This window comes from Thunnus albacares, chromosome 18 (genome assembly GCF_914725855.1).
Source record: "Thunnus albacares chromosome 18, fThuAlb1.1, whole genome shotgun sequence".
In the NCBI taxonomy this organism is placed as follows: Eukaryota; Metazoa; Chordata; class Actinopteri; order Scombriformes; family Scombridae; genus Thunnus; species Thunnus albacares.
Window position 1 is genome coordinate 6,266,134 of NC_058123.1, and position 10,546 is coordinate 6,276,679.

Below are 10,546 nucleotides of genomic sequence, written 5' to 3' on the forward strand. Positions count from 1 at the left end.
ACTCCTGTACCTCTTACACCTCTGCTGATATCGCCGCAAAGTTACAGCCAGTTTAGATGGAAATGGATGTTTCAATAAAACAAAACAAAGAACCTGCAAAGTCCCTGTTTGTAATGTGTGTATATTTATGTAATTCTACACAATAGTAGTATACACTCCTTTATTTTGTGTGTGTAAATGTCTTTGTCTTTTGTTACTCCAGGTGAATATGAAGAGGGTAAGTTACTGCAAATAAATTCTCCTACTATATAGTGTTCAGTTATAATTCTAATGTTTACAATGTCTGCTTCTACCATCAGCTGTGCTTTACCATGTACTATACCTTCACCTCAGCCTCCCTTTACCTCAAACTCACTTTTCACTGTCTGACCTCTTCATGTTCGTAGCAGCACCAAAGTCAACATCTTATCCAAATTCAAATAAAATGAAAACAAAATTCAAATGAAACTGATGTACTCTTTGCACAAAAAGTGCCAGAACTTCATTTTCTCAATTTCACCAACCTGGATACCCAAGTTCTGGGATATTGCAGAAGTTCGAACACCAAAAAAAGAAAAAGAGAAAAAAAAAAAACATGTCTAACTCCACCAACTGCACACAAATAAATTAGAGGAGGAAAAAAATACTACGTGATAAACAGATCAGAATAATATTGAATTATTACCATAGTATACACTAACATGGTATTCACATCTGCCTTTTAGGGTGTATATATATAGTAATTTTATATACGAAACATGTAATGTGTAATTTTGTATGAAAAGAAAATATTTTCTAAGCAGAATGAAACTCAAACCTCTCCCACCACAATCAACCTCTCGCCAAATATTATTCACTATTTAAGCCCTACATTTGTGCAACTAATTTGCAATAACTATTTTCATTCACTTGTAACATTCAGTGCCAATGCATGAAGCAGTGTGATGTTCATATAGTGCAAAGAAAAGAAACTGATCTTTTATCATCGTAATTTATTTCTTGGAATTTTCCCAATTTCTTTCTGTCCTTCTTTAACCAGTTAATTAAAGTTCAAATTATGAGATGATCCCAGTAAGGATACAGTACATAATGTTTCTGCTCATTATATTTAATTATATTGCTTTATTTTGTATTTATTCCTGTACTCCTGTACCTCTTACACCTCTGCTGATATCGCCGCAAAGTTACAGCCAGTTTAGATGGAAATGGATGCTTCAATAAAACAAAACAAAGAACCTGCAAAGTCCCTGTTTGTAATGTGTGTATATTTATGTAATTCTGCACAGTAGTAGTATACACTCCTTTATTATGTGTTTGTAAATCTCTTTGTCTTTTGTTACTCCAGGTGAATATGAAGAGGGTAAGTTACTGCAAATAAATTTTCCTAATATATAGTGTTCAGTTATAATTCTAATGTTTACAATGTCTGCTTCTACCATCAGCTGTGCTTTACCATGTACTATACCTTCACCTAAGCCTTCCTTTACCTCGAGCTCACTTTTCAGTCTCATCTCTTCATGTTCGTAGAAGCACTAAAGCCAACATATTATCCAAATTCACATAAAATGAAAACAAAATTCAAATGACACTGATGTACTCTTTGCACAAAAAGTTCCATAACTTTATTTTCTCAATTTCACCAACCTGGATACCCAAGTTCTGGGAAATTGTAGAAGTTCGAACACCAAAAAAAGAAAAAAAGAAAAAAAAAAAACATGTCTAACTCCACCAACTGCACACAAATAAATTATAGGAGGAAAAAATATTATGTGATAAACAGATCAGAATTATATTGAATTATTGCCATAGTATACACTAACGTGGTATTCACATCTGCCTTTTAGGGTGTATATATATAGTTATTTTATATACGAAACATGTAATGTGTAATTTTGTATGAAAAGAAAATGTTTTCTAAGCAGTATGAAACTCAAACCTCTCCCACCACAATCAACCTCTTGCCAAATGTTATTCACTATTTAAGCCCTACATTCATGCAACTAATTTGCAATAACTATTTTCATTCACTTGTAACATTCAGTGCAAATGCATGAAGTAGTGTGATGTTCATATAGTGCAAAGAAAAGAAACTGATCTTTTATAATCTTAATTTATTTCTTGGAATTTTCCCAATTTCTTTGTGTTCCTTTTTAACCAGTTCATTAAAGTTCAGATTATGGGATGGTCCCAGTAAGGATATAGTACATAATGTTTCTGCTCATTATACTTAATTATATTGCTTTATTTTGTATTTATTCCTGTACTCCTGTACCTCTTACACCTCTGCTGATATCGCCGCAAAGTTACAGCCAGTTTAGATGGAAATGGATGCTTCAATAAAACAAAACAAAGAACCTGCAAAGTCCCTGTTTGTAATGTGTGTATATTTATGTAATTCTGCACAGTAGTAGTATACACTCCTTTATTATGTGTTTGTAAATCTCTTTGTCTTTTGTTACTCCAGGTGAATATGAAGAGGGTAAGTTACTGCAAATAAATTCTCCTAATATATAGTGTTCAGTTATAATTCTAATGTTTACAATGTCTGCTTCTACCATCAGCTGTGCTTTACCATGTACTATACCTTCACCTAAGCCTTCCTTTACCTCGAGCTCACTTTTCAGTCTCATCTCTTCATGTTCGTAGAAGCACTAAAGCGAACATATTATCCAAATTCACATAAAATGAAAACAAAATTCAAATGACACTGATGTACTCTTTGCACAAAAAGTTCCATAACTTTATTTTCTCAATTTCACCAACCTGGATACCCAAGTTCTGGGAAATTGTAGAAGTTCGAACACCAAAAAAAGAAAAAAAGAAAAAAAAAAAACATGTCTAACTCCACCAACTGCACACAAATAAATTATAGGAGGAAAAAATATTATGTGATAAACAGATCAGAATTATATTGAATTATTGCCATAGTATACACTAACGTGGTATTCACATCTGCCTTTTAGGGTGTATATATATAGTTATTTTATATAAGAAACATGTAATGTGTAATTTTGTATGAAAAGAAAATGTTTTCTAAGCAGTATGAAACTCAAACCTCTCCCACCACAATCAACCTCTTGCCAAATGTTATTCACTATTTAAGCCCTACATTCATGCAACTAATTTGCAATAACTATTTTCATTCACTTGTAACATTCAGTGCAAATGCATGAAGTAGTGTGATGTTCATATAGTGCAAAGAAAAGAAACTGATCTTTTATAATCTTAATTTATTTCTTGGAATTTTCCCAATTTCTTTGTGTCCCTTTTTAACCAGTTCATTAAAGTTCAGATTATGGGATGGTCCCAGTAAGGATATAGTACATAATGTTTCTGCTCATTATACTTAATTATATTGCTTTATTTTGTATTTATTCCTGTACTCCTGTACCTCTTACACCTCTGCTGATATCGCCGCAAAGTTACAGCCAGTTTAGATGGAAATGGATGCTTCAATAAAACAAAACAAAGAACCTGCAAAGTCCCTGTTTGTAATGTGTGTATATTTATGTAATTCTTTACAGTAGTAGTATACACTCCTTTATTATGTGTGTGTAAATGTCTTTGTCTTTTGTTACTCCAGGTGAATATGAACTAGGTGAGTGAATGCAAATAAATTCTCCTAATATATAGTGTTCAGTTATAATTCTAATGTTTACAATGTCTGCTTCTACCATCAGCTGTGCTTTACCATGTACTATACCTTCACCTCAGCCTCCCTTTACCTCAAACTCACTTTTCACTGTCTGACGTCTTCATGTTTGTAACAGCACCAAAGCCAACATATTATCCAAATTCACATAAAATGAAAACAAAATTCAAATGAAACTGATGTACTCTTTGCACAAAAAGTGCCATAACTTTATTTTCTCAATTTCACCAACCTGGATACCCAAGTTCTGGGATATTGCAGAAGTTCGAACACCAAAAAAAGAAAAAAAGAAAAAAAAACATGTCTAACTCCACCAACTACACACAAATAAATTATAGGAGGAAAAAAATACTACGTGATAAACAGATCAGAATTATATTGAATTATTGCCATAGTATACACTAACGTGGTATTCACATCTGCCTTTTAGGGTGTATATATATAGTTATTTCATATACGAAACATGTAATGTGTAATTTTGTATGAAAAGAAAATGTTTTCTAAGCAGAATGAAACTCAAACCTCTCCCACCACAATCAACCTCTTGCCAAATATTATTCACTATTTAAGCCCTACATTTATGCAACTAATTTGCAATAAGTATTTTCATTCATTTGTAACATTCAGTGCCAATGCATGAAGCAGTGTGATGTTCCTTTATTACATGTGTGTAAATTTCTTTGTCTTTTGTTATTCTAGGTCAAGGTTCAGGAGACGGTCATCCACGTGAGTGACTAAAAATAAATTCTCCTAATATATAACATTCAGTTGTAATTCTAATGTTTACTATATCTACTTCTACCATCAGCTGTGCTTTATCATGTACTATACCTTCACCTCAGCCTCCCTTTACCTCAAACTCACTTTCCACTGTCTGATCTCTTCATGTTCGCAGCAGCACCAAAGCCAACATCTTATCCAAAATTAGATGAAATGAACACAGAATTCAACTGGAAATTATATACTCTTTGCACAAAAAGTGGCATAAGTGTGTTTTCTCAATTTCACTAATTTGGATACCCGAGTTCTGGGAAATTGCAGTAGTTTACATTTAGTTATATTGCTTCAATCTGTATTCATTTTAGTGGAAAAATTGTGGGGAAAAAAACCTACACTGTGCTTTTTTATTTGGCGTGAACCACATCCTCTGTCCTTTACCTCTTACACCTCCGCTGATATTGCCGCAAAGTTACAACCAGTTTAGATGGAAATGGATGCTTTAATAAAACAAAACAAAGAACCTACAAAGTCCCTGTTTGTAATGTGTGTATATTTATGTTATTCTGCATAGTAGTAGTATACACTCCTTTATTACATGTGTGTAAATCTCTTTTGTTATTCCAGGTACACCTCCACCATTTCCACCAAGTGAGTGACTGAAAATAAATTCTCTTTATATATAACATTCAGTTGTAATTCTAATGTTTACAATGTCTAGTTACAAGTAGGAAACAGATCAAAATGCTCACAGCTGAAAGGAACAGAGTGCAACTCACATTTGAGTTTCAGATGTAGTCAAATTATAGTTTGTTACTGCATATAAACCTGCATACTTCTGCTTTTCACATGTTTTCATATTGTCACTTCACAACAGAAAAAGGCGCCCCTGGTTTAGAGAGCCTAGGTGGGGTGGATGGCAACTCCCGAGACAGTGAAGCACTGAGCAATGGTCCACCGCTACTAAATATTACATGTGAGTGACTACAAATAAATTCTCCTGACATATAACATTCAGCTGTAATTCCATCAACTGTGCTTTACCATGTACTATACCTTCACCTCAGCCTCTCTTTACCTCAAACTCACTTTTCACTATCTGATCTATTCATGTTTGTAGCAGCACCAAAGTCAACATCTTATTCAAAATTTACATGAAATGATCAGAAAATTCAAATGGAAATGATGTACTCTTTGCACAAAAAGTGGTATTCGTTTATTTTCTCAATTTCACTAATCTGGATACCCAATTTCTGGGAAATTGTAAAAGTACTTACACCAAATAAATTAAAAAAAAAACAAAAAAAACATGTCTAACTCCACCAACTGCACACAAATAAAGTATAAGAGGAAAAAAATACTACATGATACACAGATCAGAACTATATTGAATCATTGCCATATATGCTAACATGGTATTCACATCTGCCTTTTAGGGTGTATATATATAGTTATTTTATACAAGAAACATGTAATGTGCAATTTTGTATGAAAAGAAAATGTTTTCTAAGCAGCATGAAACTCAAACCTTTCCCACCACAATCAACCTCTATCCAAATATTATTCACTATTTAAGCCCTACATTTGTCCAACTAATTTGCAATAACTATTTTCATTCACTCGTAACATTTAGTGCCAATGCATGAAGTAGTGTGATGTTCATATAGTGCAAAGAAAAGAAACTGATCTTTTATAATCTTAATTTATTTCTTGGAATTTTCCAAATATCTTTCTGTCCTATTTTAACAAGTTAATTAAAGTTCATATGATGGGATGGTCCCAGTGAGGGTACAGAACATAATGTTCCTGCACATTATATTTAGTTATTTTGCTTTATTCTGTATTGATTCAAATTGAAAAAAGAGGGGAAAAAACATACAATATGCTTTTTTGATTGGTGTGAACCACATCTCCTGTCCTGTACTTCTTACCCCTCCGCTGATATTGCCACAAAGCTACAACCAGTTTAGATGGAAATGGATGCTTTAATAAAACAAATCAAAGAACCTACAAAATCCCTGTTTGTAATGTGTGTATATTTATGTAATTCTACACAGTAGTAGTATACACTCCTTTATTACGTGTTTGTAAATCTCTTTGTCTTTTGTTATTCCAGTTACAGTGAAATTTGGTGAGTAACTACAAATAAATTCTACTAACATATAACACTCAGTTATAATTCTAATGTTTACAATGTCTACTTCTACCATCAGCTGTGCTTTACCATGTACTATATTTCACCTCAGCCTCTCTTTACCTCAAACTCAATTTTCACTGACTGATATATTCATGTTCGTAGCAGCACCAAAGCCAAAATCTTATCCAAAATTACATGAAATGAACACAGAATTCAAATGGAAGTGATGTACTCTTTGCACAAAAAGTGACATAAGTGTGTTTTCTCAATTTCAGTAACTTAAAACTGATCTTTTTTAATCTTAATTTATTTCTTGGAATTTTCCCAATATCTTTCTGTCCTATTTTAACCAATTAATTAAAGTTCAAATTGTGGGATGGTCCCAGTGAGGGTACAGTACATAATGTTCCTGTTCATTATATTTAGTTATATTGCTTTATTCTGTATTGATTCAAATTGAAAAATAGAGGGAAAAACATACAATATGCTTGTTTGATTGGTGTGAACCACATCCCCTGTCCTGTACTTCTTACTCCTCTGCTGATATTGCCACAAAGCTACAACCAGTTCAGATGAAAATGGGTGCTTTAACAAAAAAAAAAACCCTACAAAATCCCTGTGTGTATATTTATGTAATTCTACACAGTAGTAGTATACACTTTATTACATGTGTGTAAATCTCTTTATTTTGTTATTCCAGGTCCAGGACCTTTACTAAGTGAGTGACTGCAAATAGATTTTCCTAATATATAACATTCAGTTGTAATTCTAATGTTTACAATGTCTACTTCTACCATCAGCTGTGCTTTACCATGTACTATACCTTCACCTCAGCCTCTCTTTACCTCAAACTCATTTTTCACTATCTGATCTATTCATGTTTGTAGCAGCACCAAAGTCAACATCTTATCCAAAATTAGATGAAATGAAGACAGAATTCAAATGGAAATGATGTACTCTTTGCACAAAAAGTGACATAAGTGTGTTTTCTCAATTTCAATAACTTGAAACTGATCTTTTTTCATTTTAATTTATTTCTTGGGATATTCTTAATTTCTTTCTGTCTTATTTTAACCAGTTAATTAAAGTGCATATGATGGGATGGTCCCAGTGAGGGTTCAGTAGCTACATAATGTGTACTTTCTATGTAGTTATATTAGTTATATATATTTAGTAATATTGCTTCATTCTATATCCATTCATGACAATGAAACATGTTCATGTTTTTGCTTCATGTCTAATTTGTCTAAAGTGCCTGTAAAGCAAGTTATGCATAAAGTCAGATTTCTGATTTTTTTGAACTGATGTGGTGTTTTGCTCTGTTCATCCTCTTTCCAGCCTCTTTGTCAAGATATACTGTAGGAAAAAATTAACAATACAATTAACAATATCAATAGAATTAGAATAGAATTATTAACAAAAGAATATCTCATTGCATCTTCCCTGTGCTGGGCCAAAAAAAGTCTTGATCAGTATTTCTTATCATGTTGATGTGTTAGTTTGGATGATGTGAATTATGAAGTTCAAGGATCACAGGATTTAGTTGTAATGATGTCTACATGTGCTTTTCTTTTGGCAATCCCTCGATCAAACAAAGGTAGCGTGGAGAATTTAAACCCAAAATCTATTTTCAAGTTAGTATTTTGAATAGTCACATTTCATAAGAGCTGATATTAGCAGCTTTCTCCTTCACAGGAACAAGTAGGTTACTGGTAGTGATAGTAAGGAGGCAGTTTGAGCATGATATTGTCTGGAAGGGATTATTTGGTGCTTCTGGTTTTGTGAGATTATTATATAGTTTTCACAAGCAGGCCAAAAGAACTTTTCATTAAAGTTGAATAGGTCACAATTTTACCATTGCTGGTAAACTGAGACTTCATTTGCTCTGTCTAGTGTAATATGTACACTTCTGGCAGTCTGAAGTGTACTTTATAAAACATCTAACCTACTTATGCTATTTGTGCATCTTGTTTGTACATTCATCAATATAACGAGCCTCTGATACTGCTGTGTGTTTTTCCGTTCGTTGACTCGACGGGTGGAAGAAGCAAATCAACATTGTTTATGGGGTATTTTTATATATTTCTCAAGAACCACTCATTCAAACAACTTCACACATCAACATTGCACTTCCTTGATTCCCAGCAATCCACCTGTCAGGTATGAAGTAGATTGAATGAACAGTTCTCAAGCTATAGGCTGGATGAGAATTACTTTGATCAAAATATATGATAAAGTTATATGTAAAATGGATGTTGTTGCAATGCTGCTGACTCAAGCTCAGAGAACTATTATTCAAGTAGGAAACAGATCAAAATGCTCACAGCTGAAAGGAACAGAGTGCAACTCACATTTGAGTTTCAGATGTAGTCAAATTATAGTTTGTTCCTGCATATAAACTTGCATACTTCTGCTTTTCACATGTTTTCATATTGTCACTTCACAACAGCTGAAAGCGCCCGTGGTATAGAGAACCCAGATGGGGTAGAAGTCATATTCAAAGACAAAGAATTCCTGAGCAGTCATCTTACAACTGTCTTCCTCCCAATCATCTACATCATTGTGTTTGCTGTGGGGCTGCCCACCAACGCCATGGCAATATGGGTATTCCTCTTCAGGACCAAGAAAAAGCGCCCGTCGTCGATCTACATGGCAAACCTGGCTCTGGCTGATTTGCTCTTTGTCATCTGGGTCCCCCTGAAGATATCATACCACTTCAATGGCAACAACTGGATCTACGGAGAAGGGCTGTGCAAAGTGCTGGTGGCGTTTTTCTACAGCAACATGTACTGCTCCATCGCCTTTATCACCTGCATAAATGTCCAGCGTTATTGGGCGGTGGTCCACCCACTGTCCGCGCAGCAGAGGGACAACCGTATACCCGTTGCCGTCTCCATCACAGTCTGGGTGGTGATCTGGCTTATCACCATCCCTCTCTACCTGTATGACCAACAGGTCAAAATAACAAACTTCAATCCACAAATCCTTACCTGCCATGATGTCACCAGGGAAAGTCAGGTGAAAATAGCAGCTGGCTACTTCCTGACAATGGGAACTCTGGGATTTGTTGTTCCCACTATTGTGTGTATCATATCCTACATCCTCATGCTCAAAGCTCTCAAGAACAGCATGACAGATGCTGCCATCACCAAGAAGCGACGGAAGGCTGTGGTCTTGATGATCACGGTGTTGGTTATGTTTTTAGTGTGCTTCACCCCCAGTAACATCATGCTGCTGGTACACTATATCCTCTTGTTGGGCGGGGCTGACAACCACCTGTACAGATTTTATATCACCACCCTGTGCCTGGCTAGTCTCAACAGCTGCATCGACCCTTTTGTTTACTACTTTATCTCCAAGGACTTCAGGGATCATGTGAAGAACACGTTCCTCTGCAGGAGTGAGAGAACAGTGAAGAGGATGAAGGTGTCTTTCAGGGCTCCGAAAAACTCACAAGAGCAACACACCGCGCCTAAGTCAGGAAACACACAGAGCACTGAATGCTAGTGGATTAATCATTATTAAGATGTTTTATTCCTGATCATTATCTCCCTTCAGATATCGTTTTTTGGTAACACTTAATTTACAGGTCTCTTTATTTGTATATTAAAATAAAATAAAGTGTTACCTTTTTTTTCTTATTCTACTGTGACGTCTTCCACCTCAGGTTTGGTTCAGTACATGTAAGGAAATTTAGGAGTCATCTTTGGCAATGACCTCCTGTTTCAGAGCTTTGAGCCGTCTAAATGACTGCTTATATTGTTTTAATACATTTAATTGTCTTTATATCTTTTACGACAAACTTGTTTTATGCACTTTGCTTGATGCAGTTTGCTTGATTTCAGCAGGATATGAATGATTGCCTTTATTTAGTTTTAATGGGTCTAATCTTTTATTCCATGTTCTTCTCCTCTTCTTTTTAACCCTCTCCACAATTTCCCTACTATGGCAAGTAACCTAGGTCACTAAAAACATGCCACTCAATATAATTTCCCATTTACTGCCTAACATCATGTTGAAGAACTTTGTGTTTGGTCATCTAACTGGTCATCAAGTCAATA

The 10,546-nt window shown here is 34.6% G+C and overlaps 1 protein-coding gene across 1 annotated transcript; it reads left to right on the plus strand.

Annotated features, from left to right (window-relative positions):
• The first annotated feature begins 8,906 nt into the window (after nt 1-8,906).
• LOC122968958 (proteinase-activated receptor 2-like) lies at nt 8,907-10,217 on the plus strand. The gene has a single exon (XM_044334505.1). The coding sequence runs from the start codon at nt 8,907-8,909 to the stop codon at nt 9,990-9,992; it is 1,086 nt and encodes a 361-aa protein (XP_044190440.1). The 3' UTR covers nt 9,993-10,217.
• The last annotated feature ends 329 nt before the right edge of the window (nt 10,218-10,546 follow it).

Excerpts from the sequence above, each read along its gene's own strand:
- LOC122968958 (XM_044334505.1), top strand. The coding sequence starts at position 8,907 with ATGTTTTCATATTGTCACTTCACAACAGCTGAAAGCGCCCGTGGTATA.